We start from the raw sequence: 23,532 nt of genomic DNA, 5'->3' as shown, positions 1-23,532 counted from the left end.
TGTGCTGCTTTTTTTTTTTTTTTAAATGGGCTTTCAGTGTGTTCCAGGTGTTTGCATGCGTTTTTGATGCGTTTGCATGTGTTCCAGAGCAGGTAAAATAGGGCCTGCTGCAGTTTTGTTACCTACTCTGAACCTGCTCTGGAATTGCACGCTGCCATGTGAACTGGAGCTAAAAATACCATTGGAATACATTGGACGCAGTTTTGCTCCGGTCTGTAACTGCTCTGCTCTGCACCTGCTCCGCGGTTGGTGTGAACAAGGCCTAAGTGCCCATTCACACCGGATCAGTTGCATTGCGATCCATAGCGTTGCACTGAAAATAAAGTAGAACATGCAGTACTTTTTTTTTTCAGTGCAACGTAACACAACAGATCCGACGTGAACTAGCCCCATTGACACCTATTTTATTTTTTGGTGTCCTTCCGTTACTATCCATTAAAAAACCTATTGCAAATGTTTGGAAATCAATAGGGAATTGAAAGGTACAATTGCAATTCAACAGACACTGTGTTGACTTGTGATTTCCTTCCAGTTTTGGTGTGAATGGGCCCTAATAAACTTTGACGTGACATCTGGCCCCTTATTCTTTTATATACCCGACTTTCAGAGAGAATGAGCAGCCTTTATGTCATTATTGACCAAAAGACGTATACTGTGAAAGAACAACTGGATGGTTTTTGATTGTTAAATGTGTTTTATTCCAGTAAAGCCTCTCAACCCGCAGTCATTCCTGATATCCAGGTGACAGAAGCTGAAGACACCACTGATCCTGGTAAGTGAGCAGGTTGTTTGTTGTGTAGTTATGTTGATAAAGGGGATAAATAAGTAGCCTAAATTTCCTATAGTGATCCCTTTACCACCCGCACGGCTTTGGGGTGGTACCGCTGGTATAATAAAGAAGGCTATTATGCTATACAGTTGCATTCTTAGACTACTGGGCCCCTTCCAGTTCATAGGACTTGATCCTGCACTTTATCATCTGACCTCTTTCCTTACAAACATACAAACACTTGCTCCATCTTCCAAATCTGTGCTTTTATAAATTAATGTTTAATACTTTAGCATACGGGGTCCCAGTTAGCCCAAAGGAGACCTTAAACTGTGAACCCATTAAAAACGCCCCCTGCAAATAATGCAATTTAAAATAATAGATTAAAAAAGTGACACAGCTCTAAGCGCTGTGCTACTTTTTAATCGATTTTCAAGGGATCTCTCCCCTTTTTTGCATAGCAGCTTTAGGGTTAATTGCTTGTTGTTAGTTCCAGGAGCGCAGATTTTCATTTTTACAATTTAAAATAATAGTATGTTTACATACAGAGACGTTAGTATAACTGTCCAGTCCACTCATTGTCTGCATTCTCTGTGAAAGAATGCATTTTGGATCTTTCATATTTGAATAGGCTTGGACCACAAGCTTGTATTCCTCTGTACCCCTGGTTTATTGACTCTTTTTAATGCTGGGGACAGAAGAAAAGGCAAGGTATGTACTGCTGGGGGTTAAAGCAAAACTAAACCCTTCAATACTCACCTCCTCTCCACAATGCAATGTCTGTGAGCTCCCTCGCTGGTGCCAATATCTTCTCCCCAACTTCTTCTCGGATTGAGGTCTTCGGCTATCTTGATTTGGTAACTTCTGCACGCACACAGGGAGTTCATTCATTGGTGCACCAAGGTGTGCCAAGAATGTATATTGAGCTGCATATGTAAAAAGCCTTTACCACAGAAGAGACATAGTATGTTGCTTTAAGGCAAACCATTTGCTTTTTACTGCATGAACAAACCACAGGTTCACTTAAAGTGGGTGTCCCAGTAACACAGAAGCACCCCATGTGAATCTGACTCTTCGTTGTAGTTCTATAACTCACTTTCCCTCCTTTTATTCAGCCTTCATGTCAATAACAGCAGGGCCCCATTTCCATAGCTCTTTATATTTCTGTATACAGTATATAGAGAACCCTGTTCTATCTGAATGGTTCAGCCGCAGTCCCACATTCACCGGTAGGAGGTGCTGCAGGTAAATCTTGAAGTCACCACTCCTGGCAGCTGATATACTGTTTAGTACGGGGCATGATTGCTGTTCTGAGATTTCCAGATTGCCTCTTGGTTTTTCAATTTTAATGGAATGTACTGTATGTAAGACAACATTATAAGGCATAACATTAGTACAGAGCATGTGATTTACTATAATCACATGTGCAACTATGAGAGACACGGTAACAATAGGTCACTTGTATGCTGTATCTGGGGATGTAAACATGACTGTACTTTTACCTCGTTCCATATTGGTGATGATCACTTCTTGCTGCTGAAAATATAGATCCCCAAATGTAAGGAGTTGTACATCGGATCTTTGTGCTGAGATGTTGACAAACTGTGTTGCACTATTCTCTATATTCTTAATTCTGTAATAAAAAGCTAATTTTAATGCTTTGCTTGTAATTTAAGAACCCCACCCAACACTAAACGTCAGTGCTGTACAGAATTGCATGAATACAAGCTCTGTGTGTGCTTTACTCCCTTGACCTTTCCTACATTGTTGGCACTTCTTCTGCTTTCCAACCAGATCGAATATCTAAAACCTAAGAACAAAAATGTAAAATATTGCAGCTTACCCGTCCTTTGTACTAGCATTCCCAGCTATCCCCTGTGAACTAAAGAACACCATGTTCGGATGATGAGGAGCGGTAGAAGTGTTTGTAGTCCAAATCAGGAGAGCTGCCTAGGGTGACACCACTACTACGCCATTGGATACAGTGCAGTAAGTGAGCATTGTCACTCTCTAGGACAGGAAGTGTGTTGCGGGCAGGTGGGGAAAAATAGGGGAAAAATAGGCAAAAAATGCCTGAAAAAAATAAAAATAATGCAGCCACCTCATCTTAGGAGTGGTAAGCTGCGTTACATTTTTGTTTTTGAACCTGTGAAGGTCAGGATGACATACCCGAGTCTGCACTTTTTTTTCTTTATTTAACAGATTTTTTAAAGGTCCCTCACAGTACTAGGCAGGAGGGATCTCCCGAAGAGAAACCCTTCTTCTGGGTGGTAGGAGACAGAGAACCCCATAGGAGGCACAGAATCTCCTCCCAGCATCAGGAATAGGCCCCGAAGAAACCTGCACCTTCAGCATCTGTGGGTCAAAATTTAAAATAAAAAAGTGCCAATCGTGCATAGAGTGCTTAAATAAATCTAAAGTGCCAGGGCACCATTCTGACAGGCCTTAGGGGCCGGAGTGCAAAAATATTGCCCCAGACTAGCCATAAGGCCTGTCTTGGAGGCGAAGTGCAGAAAATTGCAATGTGGTGTGTGACCAAGTGCACAGTGAGTCATGTGGGGTCCCATACCCATGTGACTTTCTGCGCACCCCTGGGACACCACCCCCAGGGGGCACAACACCACGGGCTTCTGCCGCCCCCGAACCCTCGAGCCTCGACCAAGCTTCGCATCCGTTCAGTCAGTAGGCAATAGTGCCGAGGAAACTCCCCCTGCTGCTAACAAGGAGTCGCCTCAAGCACCTACCTTTTACTCCTGAAGGTACTAAGCAACTGTCCGTCCCAAGGACATCCCCTCTAGAACTGATAAGAACAGATACTACACTTGATCTTAGCTAAAAGCCCGAGAAGCGATTGCACCTTTTTTTAGGAGTAACTCCAGAACTTGAAGGATACCAAGTTATGCGGTGGCTGGTTTTTGAAAGTAAATCACGATATCTGCCTTGTTTTCCCGATTGTTAGTTCAGAAAGCTGCCCCTCTGATAAACCAATGCCTAATCCTGGCCATACACCAGTAGAATTTTGTTTGAAAAAATATGTTTTCGGAATGTTTGTTTGATTTTCTGATAGCTAAATGGGACCAAATTGACCATTTTCAACTGTAGTCACAAAAAATCAAAGGAGCAGGATGGAAAATGTTTCTCAAACAAAATTCTAACAGTGAATGTGGTTTTCGGTTGGGAAACTTCATTCATTTCTATATTTGAATGTTAAAAATGTTTGTCAAGTCTTTGATGGTATTAGCGAATGTTATGATGAGATTTTTTGCATGAATGTTCATACAAAAGTCTACCTGCATATTGCCGGCTTAAAGGGTTATTAAACCCTCGGCAGTTTTTGCATATATCGACTGCTAGCAAGAAGTAGATACAGTGGTACCTCGGTTCACAAACTTAATTGGTTCCACGATTCTGTCCGCGAACCGAATTGGTTGTGAACCGAATCACATTTTCCCATAGGGTTCAATGTACTGAACCATATAAAAAACAAACAAACAATTTAACCACACGTTTCTTTTTACCACCATTCTTGCTCTGCACATTCTTGTCACCTTCAATAATGCTCTGCACATTCTTTTGTCACCTTCAATAATGCTCTGCACATTCTTGTCACTTTCATTAATGCTCTGCACATTCTTGTCACCTTCATTAATGCTCTGCACATTCTTTTGTCACCTTCAATAACGCTCTGCACATTCTTGTCACCTTCATTAATGCTCTGCACATTCTTGTCACCTTAATTAACGCTCTGCACATTCTTGTCACCTTCATTAACGCTCTGCACATTCTTGTCACCTTCATTAATGCTCTGCACGTTCTTTTTCCCACCACGCTTGCTCTGCACTTTCTTGGGAGCCATGCTGGATTGAATACAGTAATACTGTACAGTACTGTGCTACAAAGCACACAACAAAGCTTCACACTAAGTGTCCACAGCCCTGTCTGCGACCGCAATCTCAAGTACAGGAAACCACAACCATGTGTCAGAGCGGGGAAGATAGTCGCGTTCGTAACCCAAGGCAGAGTTTGCGAACGGAGGCAAAATTTTGGCGAACTTCCTGGTCGCGAAACGAATTTTCGTGAACAGAGGCGTTTGTGAACCGAGGTACCACTGTATATGCAAAACAATTAAAAAAAACTTTTTCAAAGGGTTAAAACTTATCTGAGTCTCCAACGCGCACTCCCATACAAACATCTGATAATTCTCGGGCGGCAGAAAGGATCTTGGGTTAGGCGCATGCGCAGTTCAGATCTTCGGCCGGGAGTCGAAGACAGACACAAGGTAAAAAGTAAATGCAGCAGTGTGCACCTGCACAGACTCCATGGGACAGGAAGTGCCAGTTAAGACAGAGGAGTCAGCGCTGGATCGGAGACCCGCACCAGTGCTGGAGGGACTCCTAAAAATTACAGTAAAGAAGAAGATGATCGGATTAAGAGGCATCATTTAAGGTAAGTCCTTACATTAGCATTGTGGAGGGGGGGGGGGGGGGGACTTTAGCCTTTAATGTCACTTTAAGTTAGCTTGCAGTTCTAGGTAAAAAGTCTCTATTCACTAATTTATAACATACAGTATGTGTCATATTCACTTATTATTTCTCAGCCTTGTAACTGTTGATTTCAGTTCTCATTGGCTCTCATTACTGAAAATAAGTAAGCCAAAACACGATCGTTATTGCTTAGCAAATTGAGCCTACAGTTTCGTAATATGACCCTATTGTGAGTAACGAGACTTCACTGTGGGACAGGTTGGAACTAATTATCTACTCTTATCTTGGCTGATGGTCTCTTGTGAAGTGATGGAATTGTTCGGACTTATAAGCTGATTAACACAGAACACTACCCCCTGATTTCTTTAAACTGGTGATGCTAAGCAGAGCGTGACTTTTACAAGCATTCACTGGTGGAGAATCAGTTACACTCCTTTAAAACATGTTCACGAGAATGTTTGGGAAAGTCACATCTAATTGCTTTATAAATCGACCTCTTAGTGTAACTCAAGCCAGATCTTTTTTTTGTTTCTGAATAGAGTAGGGTACGGTGATAACCTATATCAGGTTTTTTACTTCCGTCTGCGTTCTGATGATGAGATTTTACTTCATTTGCTTTCATCACCAGGAAAGGAAGTGATGAGAAAGCTCTCCAAAGATGGCCATATTCATGTAAGGGTTCTTCCAGCCATGTATGAGAGCATTCAGGAGGTTCCAATTCCACCAGAAGAAAAAAACATATTTTTTTTGTTGTACTTTAAATACAATACCAAAAACAATAACTTATCTCCAGGAGTTCAATCTTGGTAGTGTTGGTCTAATTCCTGTCCCCAAGCAAACACCTCGATGGTTTGAACTCCACTAGATGATAATAAAAGCTTTGGTCACTGATGGTATGTTTTGTATACATTATGTTGTACAAATTGGTGACAATTTTATGTTGCCTGATGGCAAATGTCCTCTATTAATTATAATGCCGACCCAGTCATGGCAAATGACCTCCACATCTCTCAGTGTTCCTGCCACCCACACCATGAGCATGCATGGCCAGCTGTCTTGAACTTGCCTGCTCAGGAGCTACTCAATCTGCTCCTACCTCTCTGCTGGCAAAATTACCTTGAGTGGTTCACTCATGCCCTAAATTATGTGGAGATGTGTCAAGCCATTGCGCAAGCTGGCAAAGGCATTCTTCCAAAGTTTTCATCAGAACAGAACAAGAAAAGAAATCTCCTCAGAGGGAACATAGGCAGCCATCATCTTATCCAACCCGTCATCGTCTAGTCACAAAAAAAGGTTACACAATAGGACGGGGAAGGGGGGTTAATGCTTACCCTATGCATCTCACCTGGTTTGTTTTGTAGTCTGGGTAATGAGGAATACCTAGATGAAATTTGTTTTTACATGTAACAATTACTACTATACTTCTTTTTTTTTTCCACCTAGTAATCCGGCCCAGTAACACACTAGTAGCTCATAGTGTCACTCCACTCAATGGAGGAGCAATGGAGCCACATTTGAACAGCAGAATTGTCACCCTGTGGGGAGGGTAGTGTTAGATGGACTAGAAAAATTATATGGATTTGACTAACACGTTAAAGCGTTTTTTTTTTACATAAATAAAAGCTGACCATTGTAAGCACCCCTGTCGTTGTTAAATGGTTTGTATTAACCCTCCATCTGCCACTTTTGCTGGACAGCTCGACTTGTTAAAGGGAGTTGAACAATTACAGACTTACTGCCCAGATCACCAGATGAAAATAAAGGAAAACAAAACTTAAAAAAAGAAATCTAATGCAGCATAATACATCTAAGCTGCAATATATAACATTTCCACTTTTGGGTTTAGCTGCGCTTTACTTTTGAACATTATGGATTCTGGGTATATTCATAAACTTTGTGCACATTTCTGGCCATCAAGATCTGCATTGTGGCCAGTGGCGTAACAATCACCATAGCGACCCAGGCGGCCGCTATGGGGCCCGAGGCACGGCGGGGCCCGGCCTGGACATCTCCCTGATGCCATGCGGGCCGCCTGGGTCACTATGGCATCTTGCTCGGACAGCCAGGCTGCTGGCTGTCACTGGCGGCTGTGAGGAGGAACGCTCCATTCCTTCTCACAGCCGCTGCTGAGTTGGTGACAAACAGCAGCTTCGCAGGAGGTGGCTGGGCCCGTCATCGGCAGTGATCGAGGGGTCGGGGCCCGGCGATTGAGGGGGTGGGGCCCGGTGATCGAGGGGGCGTGACCCGGCGATCGAGGAGGCGGGGCCCAGTAACGGAGGAGTCGATCGTGGAGGAGAAGGAGGCGGACAGAGGATCAGGGCTGACAGGTAAGAGGGCTTGACCACCCGCCTGAGACCCTGCAGAGCCTACCATAGAGAGTCTATGGTGGGCTCTGCAGGGTCACCCTTAGGCCCCGATCACATTGAGCGGTTCGCAAATCGCGCGTTTGTCGCGCGATTTGCATTTTGCGCAATATCGCACAAATGCTTGCATTGAGCAAGCTTGAATCGCGGCAAAATCCGCTCCAAAAAGGGTCCTGCTGCAGCGACACACTACCCGCGACAGCAGGACCCGTTGCCCAATTGCCAAGCATTGGAGCGCGGTAAATAGCCGCGATATAGCGGGAATTACCGTGCGATAAATCGCTCAATGTGAACGGGGCCAGTGGTGGAACTACCATTTCTTGCATGGGGCCCTGAGGTCACTAGTTACGCCACTGAACGGGGCCTTAGGTGGGCTGTTTGGGTTATCAGGTGGGCGTAACTAGAAATCACAGGGCACCATACAAGATTATGCTGTGGGGCCCTGTGATTTTTAGTTACGCCCCTGATTGTGGCTATGCATTTCTTACATTTGTGCAGTGTGTGTCTCCCGTAGGAGTCACTAGTGCTGTGAACGGTATAGTAGCTGGTCACTTTTGCCCTAACTATTTAGAAGCAAAGTCAGCAGACATAGCAGTGACTTCTGCCAGTAAGTGCTGATGGTACAGTTGTTATCTACTATGTTCCTCTTGGAAAAATATTCTATAAATGTATCATAAAGGATCCTTTTGAACAGAGAAAGTTGGATTTTCACTACTAAGAGTAACTGCTTACAGAAGAGATTAAAAATGTGTCCCATGATGGTTAATTCAGCTCCGTAGCTGCTTTGCTGCTTTATGGCAGCCAAGGGTAACGATAGGAGACCTAGACTTCTAAAATATATTTAAAATTAGACATATGCCTTGTGATCAGTGTACATGTTCCCCCTTTATTCCTGACATGCATCTAGGGAAAGATGAGGACATCATACTGTGAATTCTGTGTGGTGCAGATGGTAACTGATGTACCTGCCAAGTGAGGGTGGGGATGCCAGTGCATATATGCACTCCAATGTGCCTTTTCATTGTTCATAGCCAACTACACACAACATATATTTTAAAATGTGGCTTCAGAGCCATTTAGTATGTATGCTCATTCTTGCTTCAGTGTTTAGGGGCCATGTTTTATATGTTATGTGAGAGTGTTAAGGGCCACTTGGCAGGAGCACTGGAGGGATTATGCGTTCATTGGAAGGTCACACAGATCTGCTAGGCTGTCCCCATTAATTATTTATGGTATCAGCTGGTCGGAGCCTGGGCACCTTAATAATTCAGGCATTTATTCTTCCACAGGCTCTGCATTGTCAGCTGGGTCCTGGGCATATGGCAAAGCTTTACTCTGAATGGGATCACAGATCCATGGACGTAGATGCCTAGGCAGCAGCACACTCTTCTGGTCTCCGCTTCTTATTACAACATCATGAGATAAACCAGAAAGGAGATGTGAATTAAAGTGGATTTCCACCTTTTGCAGCCAAATTTTAGCAACCCCACTATATGTTTGTGTATTCCCTTTCACACATCATACCTAAAAAAAAATTATGATACAATATATATTTTTTTCCTTTCTAGTTGTTTCTTTAGATCAGGATTATACATAGATAAATATATAATGATGTACTGCGCTAATATTCTCCTTACGTGAACCAAAAGATCTCACTTGAACAGTGCAAGCTGCTGTGCTGGTAAAATAAGATAAATCACAAGTTATGTGCACCGCGCTAATGCTCATTAAAGTGAACCGGAATTCTATACCTCCTGTAATGTGGATAAATTCACAAACATTAATAAAAATATTCTCCTATATAAATTTCATATAAAGATTTAAACAATCAATTTTTCAGTGTCCAATTTCAGTCCTCAATTCATCTGTGTTCAGATACTGATTGGGAAGGATTGGACACGTCAAACTGCAGGAAGCAAGCAAGTGGATTTCTAGTTCCAGTTCAATCTGAGGAATCGATTGATTGTTTGCCCGTTGTTGCATGTATTTAAATGTTGTACTGAAATTGGACACTGAAAAATTGATTGTTTAAATCTTTAGATTAAATTTTAATATGAGATTATTTTTATTCATGTTTATGAGTTTATCCACATTACATGGAGGTATAGAATTCTGGTTCACTTTAATAAGCATTAGTGCTGTGCACATAAATTGTGATTTAGGATTATACATAGGGCTCCATAGGCAGCTTGTACTGTTCAGAATAACATGCAAGGGACAAATTGGATTCCCATACCATGTATCAACCAAACTTTGAGATTGTTAATCATCCAGTTTGTAACCGACTATGGAGATAATTCAGCATAGAACAGACGAGGTTAATTACAGTTAACATGACTGCCCAGCCACTTCCTAAAAGTAAGTCTGAAGCCTAAACTTTTTTTTCTGTTTTAGATTAGAAGGGAGGTAGGCTACTGCCGTGGCTGCTGCATACCAAAAACAGAACCTGCATATGTCTGGATGCATGTCCTGTTTGACTGAGAGCTTTCAGAAAGGCTTCTTCGACAAAAGTAAATGGAAAAATCTACTTTTGTTGATCATGGTGGGGTTGATGTGGTTGATTGTTGAAAGGTCCACCCACTGCTCGAACTATGGCCAATTGAGCAGGGACTGGCTGAAATTCAAAGCATGTATGGCCAGCTTAAGACTTGGATGTTCTGTCTAACAAGGTCGTCGTAATGAAAAGAATTACAGATACTTTGGGGAAAAACACATGTATCTCATCTGTATATTGAGCTGCTTCATGCTTGCATGGAATTTGACTTTAACAAAGTGATGGGTGATCTAATTTTCTAAAGTCTACTGAAAATGGTGAAGTCTCGGTATGAAACCAGATGTTCCCGCTGATGAGCAACTCTTCTGTGCTTATTCAGTTTGTTATAATTAAGATCTGTTTGGATGTGCACAGTGCAGTAGCCATCATCAAGCCATCATACGTCTGAGAATGCACTGTACAGTGTAGATACACCAGCTGAGAGATAATTTCAGTAGTAAGTAGTTGTTGATGGTTATTGATCTTGGCCAATCATAAATGCTCCATATTAACTTACTAAAGGAGTCCATATGTGCTTGTTTTTCAGATAGTGAAGAAGTGGAAAACCCCTCCCAGGAGGATACCCCACAGCTCATGCGCACACGCAGTGATGTTGGGGTACGAAGAAGGGGGAACTTGCGAACCCCAGGGGAGCAGAGGAGGATCAAACGGCACCGATTCTCTATTAATGGGCACTTTTACAACCACAAGGTATTGTGCGATCACTTTATGATCCATTACATTTATATTGAACATGTCTACGATCATAGTTATTAATTTTAGTATATTTTACCCTGTAGACGTCTGTATTCACACCAGCGTATGGCTCCGTCACCAATGTGAGGATAAACAGCACCATGTCCACCCCACAGGTCCTGAAACTGCTGCTCAACAAATTCAAGGTGAGAGCTGCCATCTGTCATTCTTACACGGCAAGAGTAATTATTATTCCACCCAAGAGGGTTTTGGACATGATTTCCTGGCAATTTCGTGACCTAGATAGAATGCAGCAACTGGAGTTGTCACAAGAAGCAATCTTAAACATTTACGTAATAGTTGGACTGGATGCAAATAGATTTTTTGAGGACCACAAAATCCACACAAGTGCTGAGAAATATTGACCAAACAATATTATTGCGGTCTCTGGCTCCCTTTTGAGAGCAATTCAATGCGGCTTCAAATGTTCTCATGGTAACCTCTCGCTTCTCAGGGTGATACAATATGCACTTTTTTTTTTAGTGTTGTGGCTGAATGGAAGACATTTTGTAGGCTGAATCCAATGAAGCAAATGCAGGCAATACTGTAGCATAAAGCTGGTACTCCTAGAACGAGATCCTAATAGGTTGGACTTGATGGACTAATGTCTTTATTCAACCTCAAATACTATGTAACTATGTAACTATGTTCTGCTACTGCTGCATCACTCTCAGTTATGGAGAGTCACATAAGGAGCAACAAGAACATTTGTGTAAAGTGTAATGCTTGCCTCTGTACAGATGGTCAGGGAATATAGCTGACTGAGTGTATCCTCATCTATAATCTCTCCCATTCCCTTAAAGGCAAGCAAGCAAGTCTACTGCAGTTGCTAGGCTGCTCCCAGGACTTATACACAATGTTATGTTCACTGACCAGACCGCGCAGGGGGCTGAGCAAGGGAGAACAGAGTATTTGTGGTACTAGGAGTACAATTGTTTACAGAGGATGGCTGATACTGGTGTTACAGTAGGAATGTAGTCAGTGGAAAATGCCAATGGATCAGTACAGGTGCCAGGCAGAAACATCAGGTCAGGTCAAGGTCAGAAACGGGCAAAGAGTTGATACATAGAAGATCAGATGCAAGGAATATGGCAGCTAGTGAGACGCAAGTGAAAACCTATAACAAGCTCGGGTAAGGGATGTTTAAATCAAGCACCTTTGGAAAAATGGACCAATCAGGGCTGGAGAGAGGAACAGAAAGAGGGCATTGTCTGGCAACAGGATGCTGCAAGGCCAAGCTATGGGCATAGTGTCTGCTGTCCAGCTATACACTGGGCGAATATGTTACAAATCCGACCCCTAGTAAATCACTAATCCAGAATAAGTGTATGTGTAACAGGTGTCCCAGCACCTATTTTGCAAGTACTTGGTCCAGATAGTGAAGGAAGGCTAAGATAACAGGCCTTGGATCTGCACCTTCACAAACAAGTCCGCAATGGCAGCTACCATGTTTCTGTCCTGAAAGGTTGTCTTTAAGAATGAAAGCTCTTTATTGAGTAAGGCTTAAAGAATGCTAAATGTTTATTGCATAAACTATAGAAACTAATCGGAATTCATTTTGCTCGGGTCTAACTTCATCAGAGTGAATTCTGATTGGTTGGTATGGGAAACCTGAACTTAGAAAGTATGAAGTTGCCATTGCTGACCTCTCATTCTGAAAAGGTTATTTCCTGGCTGTCGAGCTGAATCTGTGGTTTCTGTACCTTTTTTGTCCTACACTGACCTGGAAAAAAGTATTCAGATCAGGAGCCTGGATTCTCTACATCTCAAAGGTTTCCTTTGAGAAATAGCACTCTTTATTGAATAAGGAAGTTTGATTGGTTTTGTATCCTTCAGAAATCTATTTAAATGTAGTTAGAGTTCAGACTGTTATCATATTCTGAGATGATGCCATATGTAGCTCCTGACTCACTGGCTGGCTATTCCTTCATTATATTGAGTAGCTTTCTTAGAACTATATAATACAAGCCAGAGCTCAGCTGGAAAATGTTATGTCTTCTTCCATGGACTGACACTACACTTTCCTTGCAGCATTTTTGTATCATGGCAAGTAATATCTTCTTATGGCGACTCCTGGCAGTTGTCATGAGCTCACCCGAAGCGTGGAGTCTCACTCACACCATTTCACACCAGCCTCAGTGCTTTCCGGCCCGATTATGGATTGCATTCCGGCTGGCTCACTTTGTTTTGGGACTGGAGGGTGCGTGGCAGTGCATTGAACACAATGGCACTGCAGACACGCCCTCCGGCCGCAGTGCGATCAACCTTCTGCAAGCACTATTTTTTTCTGACCACACTGGACCGGATCACAGGCATTGATGTGCCACGCGGTCCCTCGCGGCCAATGGCACTGCGGCCGGAGGACGTGGCTGCAGTGCCATTGAGTTCAATGCACCGCCGCGCCCCCTCCCGCCCCCTCCCGCCCCAAAACACAGTGAGCCAGCCAGAATGCGATCCAGTGCGTTCCATCCCGAATCGGGCTGGAACGCTTTTAGGCTGGTGTGAACTAGCCCTCAGTGACAGCTGGTCTTCACCAGAGCTGGTCATGGTGGAAATGGGCTGGAAACCCTAGTGGTTCCAGTTTTCTTTGAACTGTCACCAGGTCATGAACCTCAGTAGTGCCTCTGGTAGTGGTAGCTGGAACCAAATGGCTATGAAGTGGAGACTGTACACAAAAACATTAGGCAGAAGAGTAGCCAGGTCAATGCAGAGGCCATGGGTAGGTGGCAGGCAAGATAATATTTAATCCAGGCAATGGTCGTGGACAGGCAGCAGGCAAGAGAGAGTATTCAGGCCAATCTGGGTCAGCAAAAGCACGGTAAGTATAATAGCTCTTTTGCACAAAGCATAGCTGGAAGTAAAACACAGATATAGACACTTCAAAGGTTGGAGCCTGAATACCCTTTTGGTCAGAGCTTGGCTAGCAGTCCTGGGATTTTTGTGAGTAGGAGTTATGGAAGTCCTGTTAGAGATTTCATTGAGCTTCCACTGAACAACCTGGCAGGGATCCTGAGAGTAGGTATTCTGGAAGCCCTGGCAGGGGTTCTGAGAGTACCGTACAATATGAATGGAAAGATGTTGAACAAATACAAATGGAAAAGGACACTAAGCAAAATGCACAATCCTTTTTAGAGGCAGCAAAATAAAATTGCTTAGAAAAGACCTAGACTATCCTCCAGCTTTAAAGTAGTGGTCAGGGAACTGCTGTATTTTCTTTTAAAACGCCAAACTGAGACAGATGGTGGGTAGTTGTGACACTTGCATCACTTCCACTGAGGTAGCCTGAAGTGCCAAGAACTACAATTATTTTCTAGGACGACTTCCTCCCCTCCCTACCTCTGTAGGTATGACCAGGAGCTTTCTCTATGTTGACAATGAAAAGACATCGGAGGAAGCGCTAGCCTGCCTTAGTTGCTTTGTTGTCCCTTGAAGATGTGCTAGAAGAGAAGGTGACAACACAATGCATGAACTTCTGTTGCTATGTTGCAGTGGTGTCGCCCTTCAGCAAGAGTAGGTCTTAGAGAATAAATACAGGACAGGAGCAATAGGAAAATGAGGGATCAGAACTTTGATACATTTGTGGAAAGAACTAGCGAGAGTTCATTATTTAATCAGAAGATTATTGAATTTGCCTGTAGATGCAATTTAACCCCGTTTTAAAATGTTACAACATTTGTTTTATTCTTATATAAGTATATTGTTAGCAAACACTATTTAATTTTATGGCAATTTAATTTCAGATTGAGAATTCAGCTTTAGAGTTTTCCCTGTATATGGTGCACACAAGTGGAGGTAAGAGATTACATTCTTAGATGCCTTTCAAAGGTTCTGTTCTTTTGTTTTATGTTATTTTATTTTTTTTAAGCTGAATTTACTTAAATTTGTTGGGGGGTTTAAAGCACCAGGGGCATAGAATTTCTCTAATGAAATGTGTCCCTTGTCCTGTTGGCTGCTTAGTGTAGAAATTGTTCCTCCAGTGACGCTGGATACTCCCCACAGGACTGATCTTCCAACACTGCGGGAGCTAAGATCAGCAGCTGTGAATGTGAGCCATTGGCACCGACCGCCCTCCAATTCCTCCTCTCTAGCCCTTTCATAGAACTTATATTGCAAAGCATTCAGTGAATGGATGATGGGTGGATGAATGATAGGATTCACCTCCTCCAATCACAAAATGCTTTGCATTCTGGAAAAATACTACAAGTTTTGTGAATGGGCGAGAGAGTAGGAAGGGGAGAGCCAGTGGCGCTGATGGCTTGCAGCCACTGATCTTAACCCCCATAGCGCCAGAAGATCAAGTCTGTGGGGAGTATGTGGCATCACTGGAGGGATCATTTCTAAATTTAGTAGCAGCCACTGTTTCTATATGCTCTTCTACTGATGATTGGGAACTCTGATTGTGTTCTATGGACTTCACACAGTTACATCTATCGCTCCCCAGCAGTAAAAATGTATACAATTTCTTGTTGATGATAATGGTTCAAGAGTCTGTCCATGTACATTAGAAAAAAAAAAAGATAACACATTTCACTAACAACTTTACAATAACAGATTTTCATAAGATACACTGCTGGCAAACCGAAGAGGGATGTGTATGTCAGGTGAATGGAGGTCATTTGGGCCTCGGTTTGGCACATTCAGATCCCTCATTGGTTTGCCAAATTAATGTAGATCCAAATCCTACCTGGGTGATATTTAGTTTACTGAACATTGGGTATCATACACAATTGCCATTTTTATCACTACTGTTTTTTAACCTTTTTTATCCTTTTGTTACATCTCATTGCTGCTGATCGCCTTCAGCCTCTTCCTGGCCATATATCGCTCCAATGTTGTCTGCACATCATTGCTCTGGACTAACTTCCTGATTATAACGGCAGTGTGTCATGATTGTGCAGTATGTGTTGGCACAACACTTGTAGTCTCCAGCAGGGAGCATGTGACCGGGTGACACGCAGGAGAACATTTGGGAGACAGATGTCATCCCATAACAGAAGATGCCTGAACACCAGCTTATATTTGAATGAAATCTGCAGATTTGAATAGACTTAAAGTAACTTTTATAATGGCATTACCATGCTAAAGCTTATATGAGATTTACGTGATTGAGTTTAGTTTGACTTAAAAATCTCAGGAATATGGGTATCAAAAATAAGCCAAATGTAATATGCTTTCCGGTACCTCTTAGATTCTTTGACGTGTGCTTAATGTGAAACTGAAGCCAACACTTTTTTAAAGCTTTGGATGGAGTGGAGAGGGAATAGAACACCTGTCAGGTTTTTATTGCTGTCTGTGTCCCCATTAGGCAGATTCACCCTCTCTATTTGTCCTGGTGACTGTTATCACAAAAAGTGAAACAAAAGCCCACATTTTGGGTTGTCACCAGAACAGGAAAAGGCAGGAAATCTTCTAGGGACACTGGTTCTGGTGACCCTGATGACCACTGGGGATTGTCCTCTTTTTGGAAGGATTTCCACTCGCTTCTTTTTCTGGCTATCCGATAGGAAGTGAAAAGAAATCTCCCCAATAGGGAAGCAATGGCAAAACAAAAAAAAGCTGACGGGGTTTAAATCAACCCTTACTCTATCCACAAAAAAATAAAAATGTTTTACTCTACTTACTTTTACCCCCAACGCACAAAAATAAAATAAAAAACCCTGCTCAGATCCTGCCCCCCTTGTGAATGAGTAAGGGTAGTTGTTATCCATATTCATTCACCAAAGAATTAAGTAAAAAGTAAACAGACCACACCTTAAAAATCCTTCAATTAAACAAAAACAAAAGACCGTTTTTGACAAGTCCTTTATTAACCCCCCCACCCAACAAAAAAAATCCTCCAATGATGCAATCCATGGCCAATCACGTCATCCAGCAATGTAATCTAGCGTCAATCACAATGAACAACGCCTACCAACTCGCCGAAAACAGTCGCAAATTACCCAATGTTGATCCAGAGGAAGGCAAAAAAAAACCCTATAAAGCTTTGCTCCAACAGGGGAAAAAATTCCTTCCTGATCCCATAAGGCAATCGGATATTTCCTGGATCAACAATCTCTGATGCCTAACATACCTATAAGAACTCTATGCAGTAATATTCTGTACATTTAAGAATACATCCAGATGTTATTGCACACAATTGACATCACAATGAAGGGAATTGATCAAAACCGGAGCAAACAAAATCTGGAGCAGCTGTGCATGGCAACCAATCAGCCTTTCTCTTTCATTTTCAAATCTTAACTGAACAAACTGAAGAGAGAGGCTGATTGGCTGTCATAGGCAACTGCTCCAGATTTTGTCTGCTCCAGTTTTGATAAATTCCCCTCAATATGTCGTTTATTAGGGAGGTCAGTGTACTCTTCATCTGGGATCTGGGGCCCAGAGTATCAGCATGCATTCTTTGTACAATATAAGATGATCTATCTTTAATCTCACTTTCCCTACAGAGAAGGCCAAGCTGAAGGACACAGACTATCCTCTTGTTGCTCGAATTCTGCATGGTCCCTGTGAACTAGTGTGTAAGGTTTTCCTCATGGAGAAGGATCAAGTGGAGGAGATCACCTATGATGTAAGATTCTTCTCTGATGTGGCTCTTCTTATAATAACCTGGAGAATTTACTAAATCCAGAGCATTAAAAAAACAATACTGGTCTTGTCTGTGGATGGGTTCACATATTTGTGGTTCATAACTGCATGCGCTTTAATGTTCAGTATGTTACATTTAAACATTGTTGTAGGCTAACTTCATATCACCCAAACTGTCCTCTTCGCTCCTCCCATGTATCACTTTAGAGAAGCCTCTCCCGCTTCTTCCTAAAAACGATATTTCTACTCCCTCTTTCAACTTATTCCTCATAGATATTGGCTTTTGTATCACTTGCCTTCCTTTTAGATTGTACGCTCTCATGAGCAGGACCCTCCTGACCCTCTTGTCTTGAATTGTATTGTAACTGTATTGTCTCACTTTGTATAGTAAAGAGCAGAACAAACTGTTGGTGCTTTATAAATCCTGAATAATAATAATAATATTAACAAAAAGGCATCCCATTCATTTTGAATAGGCTGCCAACACATTACAACAGACCTATGAACGCACCTGCACATCTTTTTTCAGCACACTACAGTGCCAATATGTGAACCCGGCCTATAGCAACCAGTCTGAAGCCTTTCATTTTAGTCTGTATTAAAATACACTGCCTATCTAAAGAAACACTCACATCCTGGATTTAGCTAAGTAAAAAAGGTAAAAGCCTTCCATTGGATAATAGGTAAATGGGTTCAGCAACGTTATTTCCCAAAAAAATGAGGTCAGCTGCTTTGCATTCTGGAAAAATACTACAAGTTCTGTGAATGGGCGAGAGAGGAGGAAGGGGAGGGCCAGTGGCTGAATATACTGAATGATCAGGTTTTTTTCATCAATTAATTTTTTCCTCCCTGATGGCACATTGGATATATTCCAAGATGACAATGTCAGGATTCATCGGGCTCAGATTGTGAAAGAGTGGTTCAGGGAGCATGAGACATAATTTTCACACATGGATTGGCCACCACAGAGTCCAGAGTCCATTGAGAATCTTTGGGATGTGCTGGGGAAGACTTTACACAGTGGCCTGACTCTCCCATCATCACTACAAGATCTTGGTGCAACTCTGGATGGAAATAAATGTTGTGACATTGCATAAGCTTGTGGAAACGGCGAAAGCATGCCGTAATCAAAGCTAAAGGCGGTTCAATTAAATATTAGAGTGTGTGACTCTTCTTTTTGGACAGGCAGTCTATAATAGATGGGATTAGAGTAGTTGCTAGAAACACAACCAACAATTGTATCTGCACTAGTCCTTCTAAAGTAGAGGGGGTGTCATTGTGCCATCTTCTAAAAAACGGATCTAATAGTAGCTTGCTATGTGTTATGAGGGTTCCTGCTGCATGTTCCTACATCCACTGACTGGTTTAGATATGCATACAAATATATATTTCATGTATTATATATACAGACCGTGCTTGCTTTGGAGTGCCACAAAATAATTGTGCTCTATTGTTTTATGTCATAACACAAGTATACCAGCTAGTTTGTTCACTGAAAACAATGTACCACCTTTTGAGGCAGATTACTCTCCTATATAATTTTCAAAGAAGGGAGGAAGAATGATGACAGTGGCTAATGTAATCACCCCTAAGTGGTTAATGTAGACCGCTTTACCTTTTTAAACCTGCACTGGTGGGGTGAGCTCACACCATAAGGTGCAAGTATACTCCACATTCTTGCACATTTGTGGAACAAAAACTGGAAAGGGCACTGCAAGTAACAGCCCACCTTATATTGCATGTCAGTATTTGCTGTTTAAGATTAAATGTTTCCGTCATTTATATGTGTGTTTGTTTTTTCTCAGGTGGCACAGTACATTAAGTTTGAGATGCCTGTACTAAGGAGCTTTATTATGAAGCTCAAGGAGGAAGAAGACCGGGAAATAATAAAGCTGACGAGGAGGTATAGTAGTGCTAATATGAAGCTACTTAGTGTGCATGAATACAAAGTACACCAAAGAAAAAAGACAAAAAACAGCGAGAAAAGGAGCAAGTGAGCTGATTGCTGAGAGAAATGCACCTTTTACAAGAGATAACTACCCAAAGCCAAATCTGCAACTTATAGTAAACCTGTAAGCAGGTCAAAGGAACACATGTAACAGTTCTTTGATATAACGGGAAGCGTGGAGGCTCTTTAAGGCCCAGATGCTGCTGGGTTAGGAAGCCCTTTTAAGAGACCAGGTCACTATACTATTAATATCCGCAACAATCTTCCCATAGTACTATATGTCACAGACAAAATGCACAATCAGAGTGGTTCTGTGCCCTCTGATCGCTATGATGACCAATCACAGCGATCACAAAAGTAAACACTGCAAAGTATTACATTTCAGAGCAACTCACCTTCTTCTCACAACAGAGCAAGATAAGGTAGAGGGATTTTATAAATTAAGTATTATAAGAAAGAAGGGTATGCAGCAGTATATTAAAGGTGGGCGAGTTTAGTATATTACATTTGTGTTTTTTTTTTTAACCCTTTTAATTCTCCTTTCCTCTGACTGTGAGCTGTTCCTCTCATCTTCATCCTGTCTCCATGCTGTAAAATAATGCCTCCCACTGTGTATGACCTGTACATTAATGATGTGCTGAACCTAGTGCACCAGTACCTAACTCCAAGTTTAAATCAACTCAATATCAGCATGTTTCTTCATTTTCAAAAACTTGTGGGAACGACCGTAGTAAAACTGCCAGACGGGAGCCTTGTAAATGCGAGTGGGTGTCTATCTGTCCCCAAAAATGATATAAAATTCATTTCAGTACAGCGTTGCATGACGGAATAAATGTCCCGCAGTGCTGAATACTGAAAAATTGGCCTGTACAGGAAGGGGGTGTAAATACCTGATATGTTTAATACATTTTTGGATTTTTTTGTTTATACAGTAAAAACAAAACGGTGATTAAAAAAATACCAGCGAAAGAAAGCTAATTTGGTACATTATTGCACAACCGAGCAATTCACAGTCAAACTATCACGGCACTGAAAATGGAAAAATGCCTAGTAATGAATGGGCATATACAAGCTCAAGTGGTTAACTTTGGTGTTACATAGGTATTTAAGATGCTAGAGTAGAGTAAACACACTTTTCTTCACGTTTGAAAATGATTATCAGTTCAATCCAGCTTTCTTATAGTAGCCGTTGAAGTAGAGTAATAGTAGCCATTGAAGTAGCCATGCTAGAGTAGAGTAAACACACTTTTCCTCACGTTTGAAAATGATTATCATTTCAATCCAGCTTTCTTATAGTAGCCATTGAAGTACAACGGCCACTATGGTTCATAGCATGTGCATGTCTGTGACACTCCTCCAGCTACAAAGTATGTATACCAATTTATATACATGTGCAGCAATGTTAAAGGTAACCTCTTGGGAACTGAATAATGTTTCTCAGCTGATGCTCACATCTAGCACTGAAGACTACCAGCTCCAGAGGTGGCACTAGTTCCAGGACAGAGTGATGTACTTGCCCAAACTAGAACTGCTTCTAGGAAATAGGAGTCTCCAGTACCGCAATGGATCCTCAGCTGTAACTCACAGATGTCCTGCCTACTCCAATATTAAATAACAGAATTGTTTTTCTATTATAGGTACACATCACTCCGACTGTTTATTGAGCAGCGCTTGCATGGCATGGCTAACCACCCTGCCACCATGTAGACCCCCAGACCCTGCGAATGAGCCCAGAAACGCGTGCAGCATCACCTTTCCCAGCCTGGTTCTAGGAATCAGCCATGAAGCCTTCATTCAAAAAGAAAGCACATTCCGCTTAACTCTCTCCATTATTGGAGGGACTGCACTGTATTGTAATGCTTCCAATTACTCATTGAATCAAGTAGCACTGCAATTATTTCCAAGCTATGGAAAAAGAAATGAACTCAAAGCCTTCATTTTGTTATAATGTGACCTTGGTGAAGTTGGTATTACATGGTGTTCTCATGAATTTGAACCACTATGGTCCACAGTATCAAAGACACTTAAAGTGTTTGTTCTCTGCTTACTTGAAATGAAAAAATGGTTACGGGATGTTGGAGTTTAATCAGGTTATCAGTGATGTGAATTGGGCCACATCTTGCTGTGCTGAGCGAGCAAGTGACCAAATTACTGAAAGGTTTGTAAAAACCATTTGAATGTATATATAGTCCTGCTGTCATGTTTATGAGCAGAAAGAAGCAATGTCTCATTATAATGATACAGGAACGTGAAACCTCAGCCCATTCTGGATTGCTGTTTGCACAATTGTGCACTGTGGGTGGAATGTATTTTAAAGGTTCACTCATCTCCATCCACAGATTATAGATTGTAAAACCTAGTGATGAGTGTTCTAGTTGTGATAGACTGAGATTTACTTCATAGCACCACAGTTTGCAAACTTGCAGATTAAGAGCCAAGTGGGATTTTTAACGTGAACTCCTCTTTAGGTCTAGGTATGAGAAATATGCAGGAAAGGATAATGCTTCCAAATCAAAAGCACAATGTTTAACTAAAACAATGTAACTTCTTTTGTCATAATGACAAAACTCACTAAAGTAGCATTATGAATGATGCGAGAAAGGACTCCGGGGTGCATTTATAAAAAAACTAGCCCAAAGGATGTCAGCTTTGCTTTTGGAGCCTACTGAATATGATAGAACCCGAGGGTTGCTATTGCTCTTTTGCACTGGTTTATATAAATAAGTCCAAATGAGCAAATGTGTAAAGCAGTGATGATCCTCACAGAAGACCTGAAGGAACTGGGGACAAGACTGATACCTTCAGAACCAGGATAGTCCTAGACTGGCAAATTTGCTTATTGAACAATAGGCAGTAAGAGGTCTACCCATTGTTGGGATGGCCACCACAGCATGGGACCCATCATGATTTTTTAATCCTCTCTTGGTCTAACCTGAGCACCAGTCTACATGCAGTAGAAAGACCTTTCCCTTTAGGGTAATCCTGAATGGGTCATACATTTTTTTTTCCAGGTTATTGAAGAAACTTTTCAATGCTTATGTCTATTTATTATATCAATGAACTGCCAGAATATTGTAAGGAATGCTTGGAATAGGATAGCTAGAAAGTTCTGGTCAACATCTGTTCTGTCAAAGCAGTCCCTTTTTAGAACAGGCTGCCAACGCACAGGCAACAAACCAAAAATGAGACCTGCACCTTTGTTTAATGCAGCACACTGCAACACCTATTGTGGTATACTGCAGCATAGGTCCATTGGCACCTATTGTACTTGTGCACTAGGGCGCCATTCTAAATTAATGTCATCGCATGGGTTTTGTCATGTGTGAAGCCAGCTATAAGGTGGAAACATAGACATGAAAATAGATTGTTTGTCCAACAGAAAGCAGGAAACATACCTATTCTCGGGATCCTTAATGCTGACATTTGTCAAAGACAGAACTTATACAATCTTTTCACAATCTTTTTTTTTTAGACAAATGACTTGAAATTGTCTCAGAGCCCCATCTAATGTCTGTGAGTAGCGAATTATTTTCTTAGGCCCAGTATTACAGATTTGTTTAAAGCAATAAACTGAAATCTGAGTATGCACTAGGTACCACCTGTGATTACCATGTCCCCATTGATGACCAAAGTCCTTGGAGAGGCACTGCTTAGTTGAGGGTGCTACATTTAGTGAGTGGATTAGACCAGTTTAATGGCCCTGTGTATTATTACATTGACTAATGTGGGTATTTTGTAACATTGCTGAACTATGCTGAGCTTGTAAAATTTATGTCATGTCTGTGTGTTTTTTCTATCTAACAAATGTGAATTTTTTTGCAGTCGATGATGCTGATTTGCCCAGCTCCCCTTCCCTTCCGAATAAAGCACTTTGCTGTAACATTTACTTTGTGTTTTGTCTGTGAGTTTCCTTTTACATTCAGGAAATTAATTGTTATAGCATATGATCATATCCTTTTATGTGGCCATCATAATAAGAATGTGTGTATCTGGAATTTAGTAGATGGAGTGGAAAAAGCTTTAGACAACTGCTGTTAAAGAATCAATAAGGAAATGGAAATACAATTAAGTATAATATGTACTCAACATGTTGA

General features: G+C 41.7%; 1 protein-coding gene across 1 annotated transcript in view; it reads left to right on the top strand.

The window, feature by feature from the left end:
- The window catches only part of RASSF2 (Ras association domain family member 2), a 41,589-nt gene extending 19,220 nt beyond the window's left edge, over positions 1–22,369 (top strand). The window contains exons 5-11 of the mRNA XM_018568723.1: positions 705–772; positions 10,697–10,860; positions 10,950–11,051; positions 14,646–14,697; positions 17,352–17,473; positions 19,296–19,393; positions 21,076–22,369. Coding sequence (XP_018424225.1) covers positions 705–772; positions 10,697–10,860; positions 10,950–11,051; positions 14,646–14,697; positions 17,352–17,473; positions 19,296–19,393; positions 21,076–21,145 — 676 coding nt within the window. The 3' untranslated portion in view covers positions 21,146–22,369. The remainder of the gene's footprint in view (positions 1–704; positions 773–10,696; positions 10,861–10,949; positions 11,052–14,645; positions 14,698–17,351; positions 17,474–19,295; positions 19,394–21,075) is intronic.
- The last annotated feature ends 1,163 nt before the right edge of the window (positions 22,370–23,532 follow it).

Source organism: Nanorana parkeri, unplaced genomic scaffold (genome assembly GCF_000935625.1).
Source record: "Nanorana parkeri isolate BGI_ZX_2015 unplaced genomic scaffold, ASM93562v1 scaffold1234, whole genome shotgun sequence".
In the NCBI taxonomy this organism is placed as follows: domain Eukaryota; kingdom Metazoa; phylum Chordata; class Amphibia; order Anura; family Dicroglossidae; genus Nanorana; species Nanorana parkeri.
This window is presented reverse-complemented; position numbering and strand designations above follow the sequence as displayed.